General features: G+C 41.1%; 2 protein-coding genes across 5 annotated transcripts in view; one reads left to right on the top strand and one right to left on the bottom strand.

Annotated features, from left to right (window-relative positions):
• The window catches only part of TDRD9 (tudor domain containing 9), a 104,935-nt gene that overhangs the window by 66,041 nt on the left and 13,002 nt on the right, over positions 1–25,892 (bottom strand). For all 4 annotated transcript variants that reach the window (XM_081289637.1, XM_081289638.1, XM_081289636.1 and 1 more), the window contains exons 2-5: positions 11,148–11,254; positions 5,224–5,321; positions 3,665–3,886; positions 3,029–3,151 (exon numbers count right to left, since the gene is read on the bottom strand). In XM_081289637.1, the coding sequence (XP_081145763.1) occupies positions 3,029–3,151; positions 3,665–3,886; positions 5,224–5,321; positions 11,148–11,229 (525 nt within the window). In that variant the 5' untranslated portion in view covers positions 11,230–11,254. The remainder of the gene's footprint in view (positions 1–3,028; positions 3,152–3,664; positions 3,887–5,223; positions 5,322–11,147; positions 11,255–25,892) is intronic.
• On the top strand, positions 20,261–23,348 carry RD3L (RD3 like). Its single transcript, XM_081289639.1, has 3 exons — positions 20,261–20,713; positions 20,833–21,668; positions 22,023–23,348. Exons 2-3 carry the CDS (start codon positions 21,370–21,372, stop codon positions 22,318–22,320), a joined length of 597 nt encoding a protein of 198 aa, XP_081145765.1. The 5' UTR covers positions 20,261–20,713; positions 20,833–21,369; the 3' UTR covers positions 22,321–23,348.

Raw genomic sequence — 25,892 nt, 5'->3', positions numbered from 1 at the left:
GTGACAGCACTCCTGGCTCAGAGAAGGCAAAGAGCATCTGCCCACAAGCCAGAGGCTACCACGTAGGCCACTCTTACCTCAGTGTGCTCTTGAGGACCTACTGGCATTTGGGCAGAACAATGTGAAGAATCTTTGGCCCTGTCCTCTGAATGCCAATAATACCCCCAGGTCACTGGCAAATAACAATATTCCCATTTTCTCCAAGCACAGAGAACCACTGGGCCAACCCCTCATGCCCCTTGCCTCCCCTCAGCCATGGTCTAAAGGCTCACTGTTATTTTGGCCAAGTACAGGGACAAAGACGTAGCAGTCTAATGATGGCTGGAGAACCACTTGTCATGCTCCATGATGTGCAGGGAGGGCAAGGGATGGCCCTGGAAAATCTGGGCTGGTCAGAGCAAGGTTAGGGTGTGAGGCCAACAGCAGAACTTCAACAACACCAACATGGAAGTGCATTCCAGGAGACAGCTGCCTCCAGCCCTGCTCGAATGTGCAGACTTAGCCACCCCAAAATCCATGGCAGCGCCACCACCCTCCCCTTGGCCCTTCTGAACAAGCCAGGGACAAAGGGCCCCTTTGCAAAAATAATCCAGTTAACCTACACTTGGTTAGGGTATCTCTGCACACAAGGGGGTGGCAAGCTTCCATCTGAAGACACTTCTCTGTCAAATAAGAGAGATGGCCACTACATTTGAAGAAGGGGGCACTCTCCTCAGGATAAAAGCCCCAACATGTCATTTCATAGGCACTTCTATTCACAACCCGACTCCTGGCATCACTCCCCACTGAAGCAGATGTGCAGGGAAGTGCTACAGAGAAAGCATTTGTCAGCATGTATAATAGCTGGAAGTCCTCAGCCCACCACAAAGTTTCATTCTCACCTTGTCCTATCACCAACCTTGAGACATCTCATTGCAAGCCTCCCATATCTTACTTAACAAAGAAAAACCAAGGCTACAGCCAGTAAAGGACCCCCAGAGCAACCTCCCCCCCAACCACAGCCCCACTGCAATGTCCACCACTGCTCCCAGCATGGAAACCTTTCCTCTCTGAACTCTGACACTCATCTTTTACCATTTGCCCACAGATCTCACCTACCCCATCTCCAAGCCCCTGGGGTCCCCCACCGCAGGCCTCTCCCCGTGACACAAACACACCCCTCAGGAGCTACCCATCTCCCTAGGCAGCAAGGGGCTGAGAGCAGAAACTAGGCACCAATGAGACCCCTCTTTCACAGCAGGAACTCAAAACATGCTCCCTGAACAAACAACCTGCCTAAAGTGAGCTTATTCTTTTTCAAGAACTGGAAGCTAAAATGTTATCATTCCATCTTAAACTGCCTATCTTCAACTCTGGCGCTTACATTGCTTCTAAATCTCAAATCATTCCAGAGAATGTGATCAATTTTATCTATAAACCTAATTCTCCAGGCACATTCAGTATATTCACCCTGGATGCTGGCAACTCGGTGCTGCATCAGGCAGCTATGGCCATGGGGTGATGGCACAGCACACCCCCGCCATCCCTTCCACTACTCCTGTAGGGCGAGTTCTTGCAGAGAGCAGCCACCTCTGTTCAACCATTAGAAAGAATGTGGTCAAGGATGCAGTGTGTCTGTTACTCACCTATGTATATGCACAGAGAGCTACTTAGTGAGCAGACATCAGACGAAAAGCAAAGGTGGGCCTCAGCACCACAGGCTCTGGAGTATGCTCTGGGTGCTGCAACACCATCTGTTCCAGCAGCCTGATCACTGAGCATTACTAAGCTTCAGGTTCCTTTCATGTAAAATGAGCTCTCGACCATAGTAGAGCCCAATAAGGGACAGCCTATTGTGACTACTTATTAAATCTGAATTTTATTTCTACCTAAAGACACTCAAAATTGTCAATAAAAAAAATTCTGAATCACGCTGTCCCCGACACTACTTTGAGGGAATGCCAATCACTTCCACCTTCTCCTATACACCCACGGTGCTATAAAGCCAAGTAAGCATGTGCAAGAGCATAGCACACCAAACAGCCCTACCTATGGTGCCCACTGTTTTCACACCTCCAAAGAGTGGCAGGGCCTGGTGGCAGTGGCTGCCCAGTCAGCTGGACTTTCTGAGCGCCAGGCTCCCCTCATGCCTTCCACAGAACTATGGACTAGCAGACATTTCTACCCTCTAGAAATGAGCCAAGCCTCTCAGGACAGAATTGCTGAGGAGGTTTAAAACACAGGAAGTTTTGGTGGAGCCATTTCCAAAGCTCCTGGGAAAATTGTGGTATTGGAAATATAAACATCGATTAAAATATCCCATTCTACTGAGAAATCCAAAATGTACTGAGAAGGAGAAAAATAAGAAAGCTAAACCAGGCACAAAGACAGGGTTCACAGTGCTTTATTAGGGTTTTGGGTTTTTTGTTTTATGAACAGTAAATAGAGCAATAATTTCTATTTTATTGTGGGTTTTTTTTGTTTGTTTGTTTGTTTTGCTTGCACTGTTAGGGGCTGAATCCCAAGCCTTACAAATGTTAGGTCAGAGCTACACACCCAGTCCAATTTATTAAAAAGTCCTTGATTTACTAGATAGAAAATGCCTGTGATGTGACTGAAAACATGCACACACCACATGGTTCTCCTAACTGTCTTTCTGTGGCAGGTGTCTCCCCTTACAGAAGGGGAGCGGTGAATAGCCCCAGCCTGGAGCCCATGTGGATGGTCTCTGCCCCCACAGCCAGGGCACCAGAGAGAGCAACACATAAGGCAAATAGCTCCAGTAAAACCTCCGCTACAAAATCAGTTCCAGGCCTGACTAGGCTACAGCCTGCCAATCCCCAGTCCTCGACAAAGCAATCTTTTCCTAGTCCTCAACTTTCTGCTCCCATAATTTGAAACGAAGAAGGAAGAATTTAAAAATTCACATTCATAAGTAGAAAGGGCAGTTGTAGACACAAAGTACTCGAGGCCCCATTACAGGAGGACACACTGCAGGAGACCTGCCCGTGTTCTGCACCTGAAGGCCCACTAAGGGCAGAGAACTCACTTCATCAATGAAGACGTGTGTGAACTCCATCAAACTCTTGGCACTGACTATCTTCTGAAGCAGGACTCCAGTGGTCATGTAGATTAACCTGGTATCTTCTGTTGCTATTTTCTCTAGTCCTACCTAAAATTGGGGAAGGAAGGGAGATGGGGGGAAAGGTCAGGTTTAAATGGCTCCCATTAACCACCAAAACAGGGTATGTCCATTTTATAAGGACGGTAAGGAATTTAAAAGGATTATATTTCAGAAGACGGTCCAAATTGAAGTCAAGTCCTCAATTTGATTTCTTCTTCCTTTCTGGGTAGGGGGGCTGGTTTATCTAGTCATACTGCCTAAAACATTTTCATGTTATGACTACTGTGTATGAAAACACCTTCTAGACAACAGTGGTGTAATTAAAAGAATAAAATTATAAAAGCTAAGAGCCTGAGTGAGAATCCTCACTTCTCTCCTGTTCAACAGGGTAAGAAATTAAAAATTACTTTCAAGAAATTCTTTTTTTTTTAAATTTATTCCATGGTTCCACTCTAAGTAAATTGGCTTCATTTTCAGTGCTAGTAGAAAACAGTCACATACTATCATCAACTTACATAGAAAACACAGCAGACAGAGCTCAGTTCTCGCTCCCATGCTCACCTGATAGCCCACCAAACCACCGAGAGTCCAAGCACGCTCTTTGCTGATCCACCTGGCAATGCTGCTGGCACCTATCTTCCGTGGCTGGGTGACCACAATGTTGCAGTAGGCACTGCGCTGAATGTAATGGTCCAAGATGTACTGCGGGAGCTGAGTGCTCTTACCACTTCCAGTGGCACCATGTATAATTACCACAGAATTGCTTTCTATCAAAGAAATAACCTGAAATTTTTAAAAAGTTACCTTTCAAAATTGGCACAAAATTGACAACAATGTAAAGTATTATTTATCTTAAGAAGACTTTTTGTCTTCCTTTAAATAAAATTTATTAATTAACCATCTAGACATCACAAGAGAAAGTAAGAAGGCTATAAATGGTTGCCACCTTTAAACCCAATCTAGATTTCTATGCTCTTAAGTCTAAATTGCTATTGATTCAAAATTTTGTCATAAATCTGAATGTGATTCTACATGAAAACAAAGCTGTTATTATACTCAAGTGGTTTTAAATAAACATCTACTTCTCCACTTACAGATTATACAGAACATTCTAAACTCCAATCTGATTCCTCCCCACCATCCCCCCACTTCAAGCTCTCTTATGCTTATAGCAATATATATCGTTAAAGAATACAAATTAGAACTGGGGATATAGCTTAGTTAGTAGAGTGACTGCCTTGCATGAACAAGGCCCTGGGTTCAGTCCTCAGCACCACCAAAAAAAAAAAAAAAAAAAGAATACAAATTATTCTGAATATTGGCCTCTAAAAATTAGTAAAGTATGGGCTGGAGCTCAGCGGTAGTGCACTTGCCGGGCATGTGTGAGGCATGGGTTTGATTCTCAGCACTACATAAAAATAAACAAAAAAATAAAAAATAAAAAATAAAGGTCTACCAACAATTTAAAAAATTTTAAAAATTAGTAAAGTATATCTACTCAACAAAAAGTTACATGATTGAATCTTAAGCAAAATAAAAATGAAATCTGGAACATTTTTCACTGTTTTTCCCTTGTAACTGCTTTATCCACTAGGCTAGTTGGTAATGGTTTCAATATACTTCCTTTTAACCTTATTTAATAACAGGTAAGTAATCAGAAACTTAACCATCCTCCTGCTAGAATTGGCCTGGCATCCATAACAAAATGATCTGTAAATGACTGACAAAATCAATCCTAGGCACAAAATGGGCCAGTACTACAAGGAGAACCCAGTAGAGATGCTGAGCACAAACTTATTTCTAAGGAGACCTGGTGGTGAGTTTCTTAAATCAGCTCTGCTGGGGCGGGGCCAACAATAACTGACAGCTACTGCAGAGGCTGACAAGGCCATCTGGATGGAGGCTAAGCACAATGAGCACAAGCCAACAGGAAAATCAGCAGCATGGTCCTAGGGAGCCACCTCCATGGAGCCCCAGGCTAAGCTCCTCAGCCTCTACCCACAGAGCCTTGCACACCATAGGTGGGCTCATCTGCTCACTCTCACATGGTAAACCAACAGTGTTGGGCCCCAGGCATCTATTCAACAAGCAAAATTACATTATGACAAAAATGATTTTACCTCTTCCTTACATCGATTTATAGGCAAATCAGGGTATTTATAAGTTGTCTCTGGGATGCATGTTGCATTGCTTAATTTAGCCAAAGGCGGCCTTGGACCTGGATTCAGACAAAACAAACAAATACAATGGACTAGCTTATCTGAGAAAATACAAAGTACAGAACCCAATGTTATTCTGATCTATCTATATGGCATGTATATGTACACATGCAAATAAAAAAAGCACATTTCCTACAGGTTAATACGGCCAGCAGGCACATTAGAAACTTCCCTTAGATTAAAATAAAAGAAGAAAACAGTGAGAGGGAGAGAGGGGGGGAGGGACCTAGAACAGCGAGGACACTTCCATCACAGTAAACCATACTTCTTCCCAAGGTAATCTCCTGCAAAACAGGACAAGTCACTTATTAAAAGGTGCTTAAATGGTTGGCCTTGGTGGTACACGCCTGTAATCCCAATGGCTCAGGAGACTGAGGCAGGAGGATTTTAAGTTGAAAGCCAATCTCAGCAACTTAACGAATCTCTAAGCAACTTATTAAGTCCCTGTCTCAAAAAAAAAAAAAATTTAAAAGGGGATGAATGTTGGGGTGGGGCAGGGATGTGGCTCAATGGTTAAGCACCCCTGGGCTTAATCCCTGATAACCAAAAAAAAAAAAAAGTGCTGAAATGGAATCTTAATAGAATACACCCACTTTACTACTAAAATAAGCCAACAAATAAATCACACACTACTTAAAACTCCAGGCCTGGTGAAAGGGACTACATCACCCTGCTGAGGGTGCCCTTCTCAATATATGCCCTGCTGTGGCTGCCCTAAAACCCTGAACGACTTCTGGCCATCATTTGGCAAGCTGACCAACTATCAAATTCTTGGAGTATAAGCATTCGCTGGGAAATAAATTTTATCTCCAAAATAAATAAACTCTTTAGGCTTACTCTCTCTCTTTCCTAAATCGCTCCCCTCTCTGGATGCCCCCTCCTCTTGGAGCCCTTTTCCTCCCTCCCCAAGCTGGCTCTTCCTTTCTGTTCCAGCGGCTCCTCCCTATCACTGTCCCACCTGATAAACATGGACCCAAGTTTTTCTTTCATAATTGGTCTAATAACATACAATTAAGATGTGGCTATTTTTTTTTTCATTTTATTTTTGGCCCTGCTGGGAATGGAGTCCAAGGCCTCCCCACACTGAACAGCTCTACCTGTCTTAACTCTGCAATGAGAGGAGCCAGATCTGTTGTAATCACTCAGAGCAGAAGAAAAAAAAATGTTTCTTTGTGGAAAACAGTACTCTTCCTAAGGGGTCTCTGCACTGATGGGGGATGTTCTCCAAGTCCCACCCTGCACAGCTTCCTAGGCTTCTCTAAAGCAGGGAATTTTTTTTTCTTATTATCACACCTCGCTTTCATCCAGTACTCCTCCCGGCTTTTAAGAGGGTCACCGATACTTCTTGCCCTCCCAGTCTATGTGCCTAGGCCCTGGAACACAATCAGGAAAGGGAGAAGCCACACACTCTGAGTAAGGACACACACAGCAGGGGCAGAGGAACAAGCAAACAAGCTAGGGACAAAGTGGAGCCAGAGGCTGAGGGAAGAGCTCTCCAAGAGGAAAGAAAAAAGGTTCTTTGAGGAGAAAAAAAACAGGAGGCTTAGAGACTTAGAGACTATCTTTCTGCTTAGAGACTTGAAGCCCTAGTTCACTGTGCTGCTAAACGAACCCTGTTACTCTGACAATACTGATGTGACTTATATGACTTGATTACTTGCATTTTGAAGGTTGTTACTTACAGATAGAAATTTCACAGGGAAAAAATGCCAAAAGCCCTCATTGCACTGTCTAAACTACGGCCCTTCTCCTGGTGCCACAAAAACACCACCTGACGTTTTCAGGTCACTGGCTGAAGCAGACCCAGCACACAGGGAGCCGCCTCTGCACACACAGCTACAGGGCAGGCAGAAGAAAGAGAGCACGTGACTCCATCAGCTTCGCTTCAGCATCAGAACAGAAAGGAAAAGCAATGAGGGTAATCTAAGGCAACTAACAGACTACATGCAACAAAGTGAAGTGCAGAAGTAGCAGGACAAAGACTACAGCCTCAAAATTTGCTACTCTCCTTTTTCCATTGTCTCTTTATCCTAACTTGATAAGATTAAAATAGTTTATATAAACTGGGAAAATCCTAAAAATCACTAGTTCTCTTTCCAAAGCAATCCTACAATTTAAAATATAATCCAAAGTTTCACAATTAGAGATTCCAAAGAGTACACAAAAGATTTTAACTAATGAGTGGCACCCCAGGCCATATGGAGAATATAATGGCATTTGCTTTAAAATCCAAACAGTGGACACTACAGAAAAAAAGATTGATGCATTTCTAACTTAACCATAAAATTAAATCTTCGAAACAGCTAATTACATATCAAGTTCTTCAAGGACAGAATGGTTCTGCACACAAAACTAGCCCAACTTGACAGGGGGGTTCCCTTCTCAGACACTCTACAGAGGCCAAGCTCTTAAAAGCTCAGAGAGCTACTTGGAGGTTGAACAACCACTAAAGACACCCCAAATTAAAAAGGAGGCAGAACTGTGGCTTTTCATCACCACCCAAAGATACTACCCTGGACAAACTCAACTGCCATGAAAGAGCAGAAAAGTCCCCAAGGAGATCTGAACCTGGAGCTGGGCTCTTCAGACAGGAGAGTTTCTGCTTACCAATGCCATTCCAGCTCCAGCTCTAAAAACTGATTGACCTTTAACTATAGGAAATGATTCTAACGTAATCTACAGAAATTCACTGAGCATCTTTCCTTGAATTTCTATTTAGAAACAATTTTTAAAATACTTACAAATGAAACATCAGCAATATTTCACCAAATCAAAAGTATTTTATAACTAGATATAACACAATGTTCAGATGAAGCCTGCAGGGCTGGCTAGAGTTAGGGGTAGCAGTGTCATCTCATGGTTTTCATATAAGGAGACAGAAATAGAAATCGCCCTGTGTCTATGTATGTGTCTATCCACACTGCATGTCCACAAAAGGTCCCCCCGGTCCAGGCAGTATCTCCCAGCTGCTTAAGTCCACTCTCACCACTCCAATCAAGCCTTGAAAAAGCCACAATGTTCTTTCCCCAACACAAACCTAAGCATGTGACACCCTTCCTCCCTTCCCACTCATCTCCCCTGACAAGAAAAAAAAAAAAAATTGAACCTTCAGTAGCTTCCCACTGCTCTGCCCGTTAAGACCAAACTTCTTGGCCATGGCTGTGGGTCCCATCTCTGGACACGCCATCTTGCACAACCTCATTCATCCAAGGCAACTGCATGAGTTTATGTTGCTGCTGTAATGCGCTTCCACACATATTCTTTCTCCACAGTTCTAGAGATCTGAGCCACAGTCAGTTGACTGGGCAACTTCAAGGCATGAACGTGCCCTCCTACGCCTGTGGGGAAGGCTTGTTGGCTTCTCAGGCTGCCTTGCACTGCTTGCTGGTACCTGTCCTCAGAGCACTTCACCTATAGCTCCCCCACTGGCTCTGACCCTCCTGTTTCCCTCTTAGGAAATCCCTGGGTTGAACAATAGCTATCTGCAAAACCTTCCCACCTCAAGATCTGCAACTCACATCTTCAATGTCTCTTTTACCATGTGGGTAGCACTTTCACAGGTTCTAGGAGTAGGGTGTGGACCTCGCTGGGGCGCTAGTATCTAACCTACAGAGCTAACCCCACTGGCCCTCCCATCCCTCCCTACTCTCTACTCCCAGCAATAATGGCCTCCTCCTTCAGGGCTGGCACCAGGCTTCCTCCCATCACAAGCTTCCCTCCATCCTCTCCCCACATTGCCACTGAGCTTAATTCTACCTGCCCTTCCACTCTAAGCCCAATTGTCCCTTTACTGGTAGCATTTTATGCCCCCCAGAGCTCTTTTAAAGTACTTAACTCCAAAAGCATTTACTTATGCAACTCCTTGACCTCAATAAGATCTGGAGGAGGAGTTATTCCATTGACTTCCCATGCTGGCTCACACACGCCTCAATGGCTGCTAGTGGCTGAACATACCCTCCTCAGGTAGCCAAAGCTGCAGGTCAAGTGACTGCCCGGTAAAAAACTCCAAGTGTATTAAAAAACCACAGACAGAAAGCAAAGAGCAGTTTCAAATATGAGTCAAAATCGTAAATTGGGAGAACAGACACTCTGAACTGCAGGCATTCATTTGTAATCTAGCAACTTCTTAACAGTTGAAATCCCAGATGGCAGACTTCGGGATCACATGCAGTATGCAATGGACTGTGTGTGTGTCCCAGGCCAGCAGAGGTGTAATAGGAAGGACTGTATCACATAGAGTTATCTAGAAACTAACCAGCATGCTTCCCCAAATTAAAGCATTAGATGACAGACCTCTCTCCACAGTAACTCACAGGGCTCCTCCACGCCCTAACAAGGCTGCACAGCACCTCACCACCCCTCTATTCTGAGGAGGAAGTTCAACACTTCCTAGACTTCCCATAAGTAAGCAATGATGCAACAGACATTCTTGTGTGCACAACCTTGTACTGCTCTTAGCATAAGGAGAAGCTGCATCAAAGGGCACAGGTATTCTGAACTATCACTTCTAATAATAATGCACTCAACTATTCAGACAAATCTCTCTCCTGAGGCCACTTAAAGATGCTAGGTGACATACACAAACATCTCCTTAAAGGCACTGCAGGGACAATGATCCAATGATCACATATCAGGCCAATGTCTACACTAAGGCAAGAACACAGAGGAAGGCAAAGGAGCCAAGGCTGCTTTTGCCTTAAGGTGAAAGATAAATGAATTAATCAGACTAGAGTACAATGACCCCATGCCTCCCCAAAATTAAAAACACAAAACTAAATAAAATGTGTCATAGATAATAGTTCAGAATTTTCTAAAACTGATAAAAAATACAAATAAATCCCAAAAAGGATAAGGATTTATATAGTAGTACCCTCATTGTACGGATGAGATATCACCATTATTAAAAAGGCTTAAAAAAGAAAAGGGGCCAAGCACTATGGTGTATGCCTATAATCCCAGCAACTCAGGAAGCTGAGGCAGGAGGCCCACAAGTTCAAAGCCAACCTCACCAACAGCAAGGCCCTAAAGCAACTTAATGAGACCCTGTCTCCTCTTAATAAAATATCTTAAAAAGGGGTGCTGGGGGGGTGGGGATTGTGGCTTAATCCTCAGCACATCAAAATAAATAAATAAATAAATAAATAAATAAATAAAAAGTATTGTATCCATCTACAACTAAAAAATATTTTTTTAAAAAAAAGTGGGGGTTCTGGGGATGTGGCTCAGTGGTTAAACACCCCAGGTTTAATCCTTGGTACAAAAAAAAAAAAAAAAAAACAAAGAAAAGAAAAGGGAAATATTCGTGTAACCCCAACTTCTATTCCTAAGTCAGAGTGTGAGTATACCAGATAGGAAAAGGGAAGAGGAGCTTCCTGGCTGGATCAATAGGAAGTGCACCACAGTCAACCTTTACAAAGCAAAAACTCAACAGGGAGCTTCCAACCACACGAACAGGGCCTGACACTACAAAAGCACTAAAGCAACTTGTTCCAAACGTTACACATCATGCTTTGTTAAATTTTCATTTTAATGTTCATTGTTAAAAAAAAGCAACTCCTACAGTAAGTAATAGAAAAAATTAAGTAGTTTTAATTAATAATAAAGCAAAGAATCCTTATTAATATTCAAAAAACAGACAATTTAGGAACTATAAGAAAAAAGTGAGCATTCTATAATCTATCATACACTCATGCCCCAAAACATTAACAAGTAATGTGATTTCTTATTTTAACAAAAACACCATATTTTTTAAACTTTTAAGAACATAATGTGTGAACACTAACACATCATACTTTAAATATACATATTTAAAGATGCCTGTTTACCTGGCCCACAGGTTGGTTGGTCGCTGTTATACATATCAAATTCTTGTGCTTCAAGTTGTCTGTATTTGTTAATATACTCCATTTCCGAGCTCCTCTGGCTGAGTGACCTGAAAAGAATAGTAAAACATGGATACTATTCCCCAAAACCACCAGACCTCTGTGTGCCAGAGTTCCTGTCTCCTTAGTTTACACTAAGTTATAGGGGAACATGCAAATAGCCAAGAAGCAAACTAAGATACACTCAAACTCACTGCTACCAGGCAGATGCAAATTCAAACAATGAGAACCTGTTTTTCACACACTAATGTTGCCAAAAAAGAGCAAACAGCCTCAGAATATTTAGGGGGAGGTTGGGTGAGTAGAATGTGACCATTTATCCTAAAGGGAAATCTGTGGTATCTCCTAAAATGTTAAACACACAGCTCCTACAATCAAAACTTCCCTGAGTGAAATACTCACACCTGTAAACACTCACATGCATTCAGCAAACACCAACTGAGCACCTGCATGTGTGAGGTGCTCTCAAGACACCAGGTACAGCGCAGCGAACAGAGCCACATCCTCGCCCTCTCAGAACTACCATCCTGGTGAATAAGACCCAATATGTAAGATGCTATGAATGCAGCTGAGAAAGTAAAACTGCCAGAGTGCGAAGAACTCCAGGGAGGAAGAGCACTTTTCATGATATTCATGATGATTAAAATTTGAAAAACACATCCTTAATGTGCATGGTGTTTAAAGATTACCACAGCTCTGTTCACGTCAGTTGATAAAAATGCTCAGGACATTAAGTATCATAAAAATGGCAAGTACAGTGACATCCATAACATGCTATCAATATGCATGCTAAATTGTATTGTGCTTTTGTTCCCACTGACTAATTTAAGGCAACTGTTGTCAGAGAATGAGTGTGTATTGCTACTGATTCACTCAATATGATGGATAACTTGACTGGGCCAAGGGATGCCCAGATAGCTGGTAAAATACCATTTCCAGCTTCATCTTTTTTTTTTGAGAGAGAGAGGAGAGAGGAGAGAGGAGAGAGGAGAGAGGAGAGAGGAGAGAGGAGAGAGGAGAGAGGAGAGAGGAGAGAGGAGAGAGAGAGAGAGAGAGAGAGAGAGAGAGAATTTTTTAATATGTATTTTTTAGTTTTTGGCAGACACAACATCTTTGTTTGTATGTGGTGCTGAGGATTGAATCCAGGCCGCACACATGCCAGGCGAGCACGCTACTGCTTGAGCCACATCCCCAGCCCTCCAGCTTCATCTTGTGAAGGCACTTCTGAAAGAGATCAGCTTTTGAACCAACAGACTAAGCAGACACTCCCCAACATTGGTGAGAAGTCATCATCCACATGAGGCCTACCCAAACAGAGCAAAATGAAGGGAAGGATATAATATCTCTGTCCCCTGAGGTGGGACCACCATTTTCTTCTGCCCTCAGACACAGAAGTACCTGGACTTTGGGCTCCAGTACACGCACTAGCAGCTCCCCCAACCCCAGGTTCTCATATCTTCAAACTTCAACTGAACTATACCACTGGCTTTCCTAGTTCCCCAGGATATCACCGGACTTCAAGTCTCCATAATCCCAGGAGCCAATTCTCACCATAATCATCCATTTTATCGGTCCTGTTTCTCTGGAGAGCCCTGATACACTTTAATAAAATGCTATTCACTTTAGAGCTTTCTTTTGCCTAATGCTAATAATTATAGCACCATTCTTTTGGTTACTGTTTGCCTGATATTTGTTCACTAGTTCACTCAATAAGTAAGTGAAATCTGACTTTGTGCCTGGCACTCTTCTGAGCACCTAAGCTGGGAACGGTCACCAGCACAGACTGCCCTCCTGGAACTTACAGTCCAGCTGGGGAAGGAGTAAATGAGTAAAACCAAAGAGGGTTAGATAAGGGCATAGGGGGAAATAAAACCAGAAGGAAAGATTGGGCAAGAAAGACTGCAACATTAAACACAGTGACAGATGACATTGAAGCAAAAGTCTGAAGAAGACAGTTGTACAGCTACTCACAGAGAAAGCTCTCCTCCCCAAGAATCCTGGGAAGCCCTGAGGCCAGAGTATACCCAATGTGAACAACAGAGCCTGCAAAAGGACAACAGGAAGGTGATACTCAGAAAGGTACAGGGGAGAACTGGGGATACCTGGGGAGGGTCGGGGAGTAACTAGAAAGATATTGACTGCTGTTCTGAGTAAGATGGGATTTGAGCACACAGAGAGGTATAAATATCTGACTCCTGCTTTAAGGGTGAACAGGTGAAGAGGCGCACAGCAGACCCCCACCATCAACACTGACTGTTGCAGCAATGAACCAGAGTGGCACAAAGATCAATGGAAACAGGACCCTGGGAAGACTGCACAGGCAGGGCCAACCACACTTGTGACAGAGTAGAGCATGGAAAATTAAAGCTAGCACCTAATACCCTGTACAGAGTGTTTCCCAATGATCTGGGGCCTCTGACAAGCCAATAGCAGCAGGCAGATGAGGGAAGAAGGAAGGCCAAGATGCAAAGCCCCACCAAGCCAGGGGTGTTTGTCCCTTGTTTCTTCTGGTGTTCCTGACCTGTACTCACTCCAGGGCAAGGTCCACACAGGAGCACTGTCCAGGCGGAGGGCCAGGAGAAACCTTCAGCTCTGCCTCAAGGGGCAGCAAAAGGGCTGTCAAGGGTTCGCAACCAGGGCAACTGCCATTTTGCCTCTTTTCTCCATTCTCTCATTCTGGCCCACAAGCAATACCATGGCAGGCAACAGCAACAGCAGCACCACGGGGCCAGCAGGAACCTAAGCCTCCCTTCCCACGGAACAGCTGTGCTAAGGGAGGATGGGCAGTTCCTACTGCCCCTCTCCTGTTCAGCCCTCCCCCTGTGTGGCCCAGGGTGTAGGTGCAGTTGGATGATGTTGGCTACAGCTGCAGGAAGGAAAGGGCTTAGAAAATGAACCCGAGGCTGTTCGTAGAGTGCTGGGGTCAGCACTGGGCTGCTCATGCTCTGACCCTTAAGAGCCATCAGACTCAAAACAAGGCTGAGGGCAGAATGACCACCAGGGGGCACATGTGCTGGACAAGAGGTAGGCTGCACAGCAATGGCTCTGAAAACCAGCCAGATGCTGGAGACCGTAGCCTGAACACAAATGGGTCAGCTGCACTCCCCACAGGATTTCCACAAGACCCAGAGACCCTTAATATAATATTCACAATGCCCAGAATATATGTCAAAATTACTTGGCATATGAAGACCAGGAAATTCTCCTGGGTGGAGCAATGATCACTTGCTTATCCAATTTGGGGACCAAAAAAATCTAACCCCTATCATCACACCAATTTCAAATCAAGTGCAAACCAACTACATGTCCAGGTACTTCCGTTTTTAAGGCCATAAAACCAATATTCTATATTTGATAATTTGGAATAGATTATACTTCAAGAGACAGAAAGTCAAAAGGAAGGTATGAGTAAGCTAAGCTATATTATAATTTAAAATTTATGACAAATACTTCTATGAAACATAAAAGGCAAGAACTGTGGTCACATGCCCATTTGCCACACATTACAAAGAAGCACACCATGAACTCCTGTAAATCAAGAATATATAACAACCCCACAGCAATGTGACAAAAAGTAAATATATTGGTATCAAGTAAAACATCTCAAGAAGGAAATACTGAAAAAATTGATATCTTAGCTTCTTATCAAACATTAACTATAGTTTTCAGTTTTCCTGTTGTGGTATATCTACCAAAATGTACCACTCGACTGTTAAGGACTCTCATAATGTGTAACTGTGGCCACCATCCAGCTCCATGACTGTTCCCATGTTACAAATCCAAACACCATACACACTACACAGCAACTCTCCATTTGCCTCTACCACAGTGTTGGCATGACCCTTCTACTTTCTACAATTTTGACTAGTCATCTCATTTCAGTGGAATCTCATATTACTATTTTGCAACTGGCTTATTTCACCTAGCAAAATATCTATGTTGTCACAGGTCATAATTTCCTTCCTTTTTAAGGCTGCAGTATTCCGCTGCAAGGAGAAACCACATTCTGCATACCTATGCTATGGTTTAGAGATGAGGTATCCACCAAAAGCTCATGTCAGACGAAGCAAGAAAATTTAGAGGTGAAATGATTGGGTTATGTGAGCCTTAACCTAATCACTACATTAATCCCAACTGGAAGCTAGGGTGTGGCTAGAAGAGGTAGATCATTGGGGGTGTACCTTGGGGTTTATATTTTGACCCTGGGGAGCTGAGCTACTTCTCTCTGCTTCCTAGCTGTCTTGTACTGGGCTGCTTTCCTCCTTCACACCCTTCCACCATGATGTCCTGCCTCACATTAGGCCCAGAGCAACACAGTCAGCCATCTATGGACTGGGACCTCTAAAACCATGAGCCCCAAATAAACTTCTCTTCCTTTAAAATTGTTCTTGTCAGGTCTTTGAGTCACAGCACTGAAAATGATAACTAAAACACCATTCACTGTCAATGGACATGACACTGGTTGCCTCTGCACTTAGCTCCTTGAATGATGCTGCTGACGAATGTAAGTGTAAAAACATCTCTTTGAGACCCTCCCATTCTACTCTTTTGGATTTAAACCCAGCCGCAGAATTGCTGGATCATATGGCTAATTCTATTTTAAACTTTTTGAGGAACCACCATACCGTCTCCCATGAAAAGCACACAAAGGTTCCAGTTTCTCTACCTCCTTGTCTTTTTGATAACAGCCATCCTAATGAGTTTGAAGTAGTATCTAATTGTAGTTAAAATCTGCATCTTCTCATGAGCTTATATATCATCTTTGGAGAAATATCCATTCAATTTCATTTGTTTTTTGTTTTTGTTTTTGTTTTTTGTTTTTTTTTTTTGCAGTGCTGGGGATGAAACCCAGGCCCCAGTTCTCCTCTGCCCATTTTTGAATTGAGCTTATTGTTGCTGCTGCTATGGAGTTTTAGGAGTTCTTAGACAGTGTGTGTATTAATCTGATGACTCTCAGATACTTTTTCCCACTCCAGGAACTGCTTTTTGACTGTGCCAATGGTCTCTTGACGTACAAATGTTAATTTTCCTGAAATCCAACTTACCAATATTTTTCTTTTTTTCTTTGGGTTTTCAGTGTCATATGCAAGAAATCACTGCCAAATCCAATGACATGAAGTCTGAAGAGTTTCAGTTTTAGGTCTCACATTAGCTCTTTCATCTATTTTTAGTTAATTTTTATATGGCAAAAGGCAAGGATCCAATTTCCTTCTTTGCCTATGGATATCCAGGTGTTTTTTTTTTTTTTAACTTCATTTGTTGGGAAATAAAACTGTCTTTTCACCTTAAATGGTCTTGGCATCCTTACAGAAATAATTCCACCATATATGCAAAGGTTTATTTCTGGGCTTTCATTAATCTACTCCATTGGAATGTATGCCTTTATTCTAGCACTACAATTTTTTATTTACTATAGCTCTGTAGTAAGGTTTGAAATTAGGAAATGTGAGTACCTCCAGTTTTACTTTTTCAAGACCAATTTAGCTATCTGAAGTCACTTAAGATCCCATATGAATTTAAGATGGGTTCCTATTCCTGCAAAATACATCACAAGATTTTTTGATAAGAGATTGCAATAAAGCTGTGGAACTGACATCTAAACAATATTAGATCTCCCAACCCATCAATATGGGGCATTTCCACTTGTGTTCCTTCTTTAAGCAATCTTTTGTACTTTTCATCAGATGAGTCTTTTGCTTTCTTGGTTCATAAGTATTCTATGCTTTTTGGTGTTGTTTATGTTTATTTCTAGTGTATACAAATACAACTGACTTTTGTGTGTTAACTTTGTATCCTGTTACCTGTTATTAGTTCTCACTGGTTTTTGTATGTGTGGATCCTTTAGTGCTTTCTCCATGTAAGATCACATTAACTGTAGAGAGATAATTTTACTCCTTACTATTCAATTCAATGACTTTCATTTTGTCAACATAAATAACAAAAGATTTTCCAATGATAATGATTTCAATTTGAAATGAGCATAGCAAGTGCAAATGAAAAAATGAATACACAAAGTATGGGTCTACTTAGGGAGATGAAGAAAAAGTTTTTGTTTTCATTTGGTTTGGTTTGGTGGCACAGGGGATCAAATCCTGGGCCTCATGAATGCTAGGTAAACACTCAACCACTGAGCTAAACCCCCAGCCCAAGACAAGGGTTTTTAAAGATGAAAAGAAGAATACATGAAAGTTATTTTGTGACAAAGAGTACATGGGCTACAGGCAATTATCATAGGAAGTGACTTAGTTCATTAGTGAAGACAGTGTTTCATTTCAGGTGTGTGTTCTTGTGCATCTGGCTAGCCGTCCTTGTGACTCGTGTAGCAAGCTAAAATTTGGAAAAGCCTTGGCAAAAGCTCTTATATGCATAGGAGCCCTTCAGATAATCTTTTACAGTTCTTATCTGTAGGCATGTGCACAAGGGCTCTCCCTTCATACAGAACCTCCTGACTCTACTTTGAGTTTGATACAGTGACTCCTCCTTGGTATTAACAACTTTCTCTATTCTTTTTCTTGCATAGTTGATCTAGCTAGAACTTCCAGTACTGTACTGAATAGAAGAAGTGGCAGAGGCTGGGCTATAGCTCAGTGGCAGAGCACCTACCTAGCACATGTGAGGCACTGGGTTCAATCCTTAGCACCACATAAACAAATAAAATAAAGGCATACTTTCCATCTATAACTACAAAAAAAATTTAAAAAGAAGTAGACATCCTTGCCTTATTCCTGATCTCGGAGAAAAGTTTTCAGTCATTCATTATTGATTGCGACATAAATTATAGGCTTCATATGTAGCATTTTTTTATGTTGAATTTCCTTATACTTGTAGTTTAAAGTGTTTTTATAAAAACAATCCCTCATAAAAATGTGGGATTATATTTTGTTTTTATGGGGCTGAGGATTGAACCCAGGGCCTTGTGCATGTGAGGCAAGAGGTCTACCAACTGAGCTATATTCCCAGCCCAGAAATATGATTTTTAACTTGGAAAAAAAAAAGTAATCCAGAACTTTTAATCTAATAGCAAAGGAATTAAAAAACAGAAGTTTAGTCTCCCCATAATGAAAATTCTTTATTTGCAATCTAACAATTGAATACTTTATCCAATGACTTTGATTATATCATCTAAAAAGCTGTTCCTGGCTCCTGAGTTTGCCTTGCAAGGTTCCCTAATTTTATTTTTCCAGACTTACCTTTCTGTATAATTCCTTATACCTCTAGAAATTTTACATATATACCCAGCACAAACAACATGGCCCTATTTTACTTGGACTCTTTAAAAAAATTTTTTTTGAGAGAGAGAGAGAGAGAGAATTTTTCAGTTTTTTTTTTTTTTTTTTTTTTTTTTTTTTTTTAGTTATCGACAGAACATCTTTGTTGGTATGTGGTGCTGAGGATCGAACCCGGGCCGCACGCATGCCAGGCGAGCGCGCTACCGCTTGAGCCACAACCCCAGCCCCTCTTTAAAAATTTTATACCATTTAGCTTAACAAGATATGCCTAGAAAACTGTGACAACCAAAAGCTGGTTTTTTTTAATAGTTCAAGCTCTGTCTTCCCATAAAATATCCTAATAGTGTTATAATTCATTGAAGTAATTCATTTAACTCAATAAAATATTTAATAAATTCCAATGTTAATCTGATTTTACCTTTATAAACAGAAAATATTCATTAAAAGTACTTCCTTATTTCAATCTTCAAACACACATGTTCTTGATCTACATATTAGTAGGAGGAACACTAGAGATTGATATGTGGTCTCTACTTCAATACAACATCAGGAGAAAGAAAGAAATTAATTTGGAACAATACAAGTAGCATACAACAAGTGCTACAAAAACTGGTTTATATGAGTAAGTTCAAAAGAAGGTTACTCCCTGTGAGCTGAGGTGAAAAGAAAAGAACTGTGAGCCTGGCATGGTGGCACACGTCTATACTCCCAGCAACTTGGGAGTCTGAGGAAGGTGATCATAAGTCAATTTCTGCAACTTAGACCCTGTTTTGAAATAACAAAATAAAAGGTCAGCGGCATGGCTCAGTGGTAGAGCACCTCTGCGTTTGTTCAATCCCCTGTACTGACCAAAAATTTTTTTAAATTGGAATTTGGTATTCAAACTGACCCCTGAAAAAGAATTATGGTATGGCTACATAGTTGAGAAAGAATAAGCATTTAAGAAGAGTCAGTGTAATTAGAGCTGAGGGATCAAAAGCAAGAAAAAGTGTGGGACAGTCAGGCCTGGCACTGGGATGATAGCAAGGAAAGAGCCAGGTGGGAAGGGATAACAAGGCTGCATAGAGCCTCAAATGGAAACCTGGTTTCTGTCCATATTCAATATACTCTGTTATATTTTCATCACCATTTCAGAAGAAAGACATTTTAAAGCGGTAACAAGAAGGCAATTCAAAGGAAGAAGGCAAGAGTCATTGCAATTTGAGTATAAAATCAGGCAGGATGTTTCTATCACGATAAACTTCATTCTTCCCTTCTCAGAGTGCTGCATGCAGCACAAGGTGAAGCCTGCTAGTGAGGGTAATGGATCCTGACATCCAGCTTCTCAGGACCATCCCACACACGCTTGATCACACACACGGAGGTCTGATGTGAACAGTGTCTGTTCTTCACAGCTCATTGGAAACAAAAGCAACAGAAAAAAAACCAAAAATTATAAAAAGAAAAATCACTGTGTAGTTGCTTAACAAAGAGCCAGAGACCTTTCTTCTCTATCTACTCTTCCCCAAGATGAATACTGAATAGAAAATCAGCACAATAAAAAGCACTGCCTACCAATACTCACCTAACCCATGCTTCATCAGCAGCTCTAAGATAAAACACCAAAATGCTTTCTATGAGGAACTATAAGATTTCACTTTAAACTAAATGTTCTTACATCTATTTCCTTTTTTCCTAACAACCGATTATTGCCTTATGATGTTATATCCAGAGATTATCAAGTGCATGTTAAAGTTACCTACTTAAGTGTTTATAATGTCCTCTAGCATTTAAACTTGCTTTAGTATACAAATCTAACTATTCTGCAAGAAAAGTAATATTGAACATAACATTTGCTAAATATTTCACATGACTGATATCAGCATGCTTTACCTATTTTATTCAATTACAACAAAACTTCTTGGAGTGTGTATTTTGCAGATAGCCAAATCTGATCTATTTTTCCTGCTTTCATTAGAGGGGACAGTGACCTGGCTTCTAAATGGCCTGAAAGTTAAGCTGAAGAATAAAAGCAACATGGTTATTTTTAGAGCTCTACAGGCATAAAAATACAGCACTAAACTGTGACCTACAGCTATGCACAGCAAAGCATCACATCATGCGACAGTCTTCACTCCAGCTAGGAGCGCATCTGTGGTGCTTCAGACGATGTTCTTCGTCACTACCAAAGACATGTCGGAATGCATTTGGGACCAGTATCCATAGCTGCCGGCATCTTTTTCAAATAGAATGAGCTGCATTCAAAAGGCAGGCCATTATATAATTTGGGAAAATTAAATAGTAAGTTATTTTTGTCATTTCTTCTAGCTTACTTACAAGGTGAATTAATGAGCAGTCTCTCCAAAAGAAGACATCACAACCTCATTCCTAACACAGAAAGTTATTTATTTCAAATACAGTTTCAGGGGGCAAATCAGGAGGCTCATTCGACAGAGGAAAATCCAGGAGAACGAGATATGCCTGAATGAGACACAGCTTCATCATCAATTTGAGTACACTGTGGCAGCATCCCCACATCAGATCCATCAACTTGGCAGGTAAGCTTTAAGCTTTTTCTGTATAAAGCATAGACCAAAAGTATGTCTTTGACAGCCCTTTCCAATGCATTGGTATTTTAAAGCCTCTGAAGAACTTTTAATAGCAAGTGTTACTTTCAGATATTATTCAGTTTGTAGATTATCTCTGACTTTATGTATTTAACTTCTGCTTAGCTACATAAAAGTATTTTCAAAGCTTGATTTTTGGCACTGACCTAGTTAGAAATTTGAAGACTTTAATCCATGTTCTAATCTTATTTTGAATGCATATCTAGCCACTGAAAAACTTACGCACTTTTTTGACAGTTTTATTGTTCAAATAAACAAACAAATATTTGCTGATCAGAACTATAAAACTGTATAAACATAAACAAGTGAGACTATTTCCACAGGTTAAAAATGCCACTCTTTGGTTGGATGAAATGGCCAAAAAACAATTCCTACAAACCTACACACTATGCTGACTCAGATATAGTGACAAAGACTCTGCTTCGGGAATTAAAATGGCATCTAAAGGAGCGAGAAAGATTCATACAAGAGATTGAAAATGAGCAAAAAGTGAAAAAAACAGGTGTGGATTATAACTGGCTTAGAAACTACCAGAGTCCCCATACAACCATCCCAGCTGCAGAGCAAAGACAACTCGAAGTTCTTTGTTCACAAGTTCATCCTTGCCAAACTGGAACTATTCTCAGCAGGTAAATATACTGTGTTCTCTTCTGATATTTGCTACACCCAGGTCTAAGCTCCTCACGTATTTAGACTGGAAATTGTAACCTAATGCATAAATTCTTTAATCATGCATACCAAATACCCACATACCAAAATCCCTAGAGATAAGCTGGATAAAAATATCTGTGGATATCTCACTGGTAGGAAATTCAATTAGAATCAAAATTTCTTTACTAGAAGCATAACTTTAGAGCTACGTACAGATTACTCAAAAGGTGGGTAACTAGTATCGATCACATTATGTAAGCTATACTTGGAGTTGCAGGGACATGACAAAAAAAATTGTCTGAATTGGATATTCATTCCCGCATTCCCCCTAGATTTCGAGAAGTTCTAGCAGAAAATGATGTGCTGCCATGGGAAATAGTCTACATCTTCAAGCAAGTTCTGAAAGACTTCCTCAGTAGTCCTGACAAAGGGACTCAGCAGGAGGGCCCACAGCACTCCTGGGACACAGGCTGTCCCCCCGACTCAGCACTCCCAGGTGAAAGCTCCAAGAGTCCAGAAAAAGATGAAATACCCACCATCTCAAGTTACGTAGACAGGAACAGCAAGAACAGGTTCCCAGCATGCTCGTACAGAATATGGAACCTACCGTACTACTACCCACCAAGTTAAGGTTCCTATAACCAAGCTTCCGTGTGCCATCCAAGAACCATTAACATTAAACAAAAGCGATGTGACTTCAGTTTTCTTTGTCATGAGGTCAGAAGTTAAAATTCCCATGGATGAGTATCCTGTTTTAAATTGTTCTTTTTTAACCACTCTAAACATGTAATGTTCTCACTGAACAGTATGCTTCTAACTAAATTATTTCCTAAATATTTTTTTAAATGTTTAAAGTGTTTTCTTATCCTTCAAAATATTTTTATTCTAAAATAGGCTATGTATAAAATAAATGATTACTGTGAATCCTATCTATACAATATAACAGTGGAATGATGTAAATATCCCTTGATGTGATCTCATACTCGGCTGGGGACAGGGGAAGGGGGCATTGAGGGAGGAAATAACCTGCAGTTTACAAACAAAGTAGTGCTTTATCCTGACTCAGATTCATTTTTAATTACTTATTTTCTATCTTAACATTAAAGGAAAGTATTAAAAACATCTCTACAGTGTATCAGTAAAAATAAATGGATTTTTTATCCTACTTCAGAAAAACTTTCAATCTTGACAATGTATACTCATTTAAAATAGCAAATTAGGGCTGGGGATATGGCTCAAGCAGTAGCGCGCTCGCCTGGCATGCGTGCGGCCAGGGTTCGATCCTCAGCACCACATACAATCAAAGATGTTGTGTCCGCCGAAAAACTAAAAAAATAAATATTAAAAAAAATTATCTCTCTCTCTCTTCAAAAAAATAAAATAGCGAATTATTTAATATATAAAGATTTTACATTTTAATAATTTAATTAAAGTAGAAAATGATGCATTAGTCAAATTTATTATTTTGTTAAAGAACTGGAACCCTGGGGCTGGGTTGTGGCTCAGTGGTAGAGCACCTGCCTAGCATGTAAGGCACTGAGTTTGATTCTCAGCACTGCATATAAACAAAGTAAAGGTCCACTAACAATTAAAAATCAAAAAAAAAAAAAACCTAGAATATTAAAACCCTTACCATTTCTTTCCTCCCCACCTTGAGGTACTGGGGATTGACCTCTACCAGTGTGGGATACTCGACTCCACACCCTTTGCATTTTTTATTTTGAGGCAGGATCTCACTGAGCTGCCCAGGCTGGCCTTAAACTTGACCCTCCTGCCTCAGCCTCTTGAGCAGCTGGGATTACAGGTATATACCATCATGACTGAAGAGGTAGAGAGCTGTGTCATTCCAGGATGAGAATGCATGCCAGGCCATATGTCACCCAAAATCCATCTTACAACCAGATTTTAGAAGAGAATAGAATAATACACTGTTTTGAGTTTCTCTCATTTTATAATTGGCAATAACCTAATAACAGTGCTTCTTAAGAAAGTCTTAGCTTATGAAATTTAAAACTATAGAGTTGTTTCTGGAAAAATCAACAAATAAAATAGAAATTTTAACACAAATAATTTCCTGAATACTAATAGATCAAGGTTTTTATTCACTGACTATTTATAATACCTAAAGCTGACAAAGGAATTAGGGTCAAAAATACAAAGGACAGGGCTGGGGTTGTGGCTCAGAAGTAGAGTGCTCGCCTGGCATGCATGAGGCACTGGATTCGATCCTCAGCACCACATAAAGTAAAATAAATACACTGTGTTCACCTATAACTAAAAAAATAAATATTAAAAAATACAAAGGACAATAAAGGGGGAGGATGACTGGGAACTCTGCAGGTATATTTTATCAAGAGAAGGTGGTGTGAGCAGTCACAGAAGCATTTAGCTAGGGAACAATGAGAAGTAAGTAAAGACATTCACGGGAAAGAGCTCTACACAGGACTCAACACAACAGACTCTCCAACCACAGCACTCCTGACCAACCCAACCCATGGAATAATGTTAAAGTAAGTCCTCTACATACCAGGAACATGTGTGCCTTCCCATTCAATCCTACCCTTGTAAATCAGTGATATTATTCCCACCTGAGAGAGGAGCAAGCTGCCTCAGAGGGATTAAGTGGCTCACCCAGCAAGAGCTAACTAACTAACAGAAGGGAAGCACACCCACTCTATCTCACCTGCCCTGCCCAAACCTACCTTCTGTGATCCAAATGTAAAATAACCAGTTGCTTACTCAACATCTCCTCAAAGTCAACATAATTACCACAAGGCAAGGTAGTAACACAGGCCTATAATCCTAGCAACTTGGGAGGCTGAGGTAGGAAGATAGCAAGCTCAAGGCCAGCTTCAGCAACTTGACAAGGCCCTGTCTCAAAATTAAAACAAAATGAAAATCAACATGCTCAAAACCACCAATCATAAAGGTTTCTTTTCTAAAAGAACAAAAATCAAGGGAGAAATCAGCCAAAACATACACCATTAAGACAATGCCCAGGACACACACAGTAAAAGTACAGCTCTTCAAACACTTCATCAAGTAGCACTGTCCAGAGGGGGGTTGTGGCTCAGCGTACAACGCTTGCCTAGCACATGTAAGGCCCTGGGTTGGATCCTCAGCACCACATAAAAATAAAAAAATAAAGGTATTGTGTCCAACTACAACTAAAAAATAAATATAAAAAAAATAGCCCTGTCCATCTTAGTAAATGACAACACTCTCTAACCACCCAAATCTACAAGCCAGAATCTTTCTGGTCTCCCTGGGTAGGGGAGGGGACCAAGTCATAATCATACAAGTGCAAAGATGATTGGCAGAACTAGTTTTTGGCTATCACAAACAAGCATTTGGCATGTGATAAGTACTTAGAGGAAGAAAGATGAAGGCTAAGATTGGAAAAGAAGGTGGAGGAATTAAAGAATATGGGAGTCATATGAAATTTCTCTGACGAGCAGATATTTGTGAACAGGGCCCCAATGATGCTAGGAGCCTGTCATGGGGGGAAAAAAAAACAGGAAAAATAAAGAGGGAGGACAATCGACACAGAAGGAAGAGAAAATGCACAAGCTGAGTGGTGGGAATAGAGTTGGAATCTTCAAGACAGAGAGAAAAATGCAAGTATAGCCCTAGTGCAGGAAAGAGAGCAGCAGATGACACAGGTACCAATTAAGCAACACTGGGCAAGGCAGTCTCCCCACCAGAATCACACAGGTACTCAAAGACCGATAGTGTGATCATTCCACATGGACCTCATGCCAAGAATTCTTGTAAGTGCTAAACAGATCATTAGTAAGCAAGGATGCAAAACCAGAAAGCCAGAAATGGTTGGCTTTTATAATAATCCAAGCAAGAGATGACCATGGTTTGGCCTAAATTGGTGGTATGGAAACAGTGAGCTGCACTGTAATTCTGGAAATAAGTACAGCACAATCGTCAGGATCCCCTAGTTTTCAGTAGCTTACTCACACATACAGCCAAAGATCAAGGCACAATGCAACTCTCCTGGCATACTGTAAGCACCCAGTACCTAGGACCTACTAATGCAGCTCACTCATTCAAACAAATATCTGCACTAATACTATGTGATAGGGACTGCACTAAGTGGTAGAGATTTAGTGACAATTTGTCTTAAATAAGTTCTTCTGCAGGGAAATAACCCATATAATAACTCCCATAAAGTACAAAGAGATTCACACTCA

The sequence above is a fragment of the Spermophilus citellus genome, assembly GCF_964194105.1.
Source record: "Spermophilus citellus genome assembly, chromosome: 4".
NCBI lineage: Eukaryota > Metazoa > Chordata > Mammalia > Rodentia > Sciuridae > Spermophilus > Spermophilus citellus.
Note: the sequence above shows the minus strand (reverse complement) of the source record. Positions and strands in the feature narration are given on the sequence as shown.

Coding starts and splice junctions, on each gene's coding strand:
- RD3L (XM_081289639.1), top strand. CDS start 21,370: ATGCCACTCTTTGGTTGGATGAAATGGCCAAAAAACAATTCCTACAAA. Junction 21,669..22,022: donor ACTGGAACTATTCTCAGCAG/GTAAATATACTG, acceptor CATTCCCCCTAG/ATTTCGAGAAGTTCTAGCAG.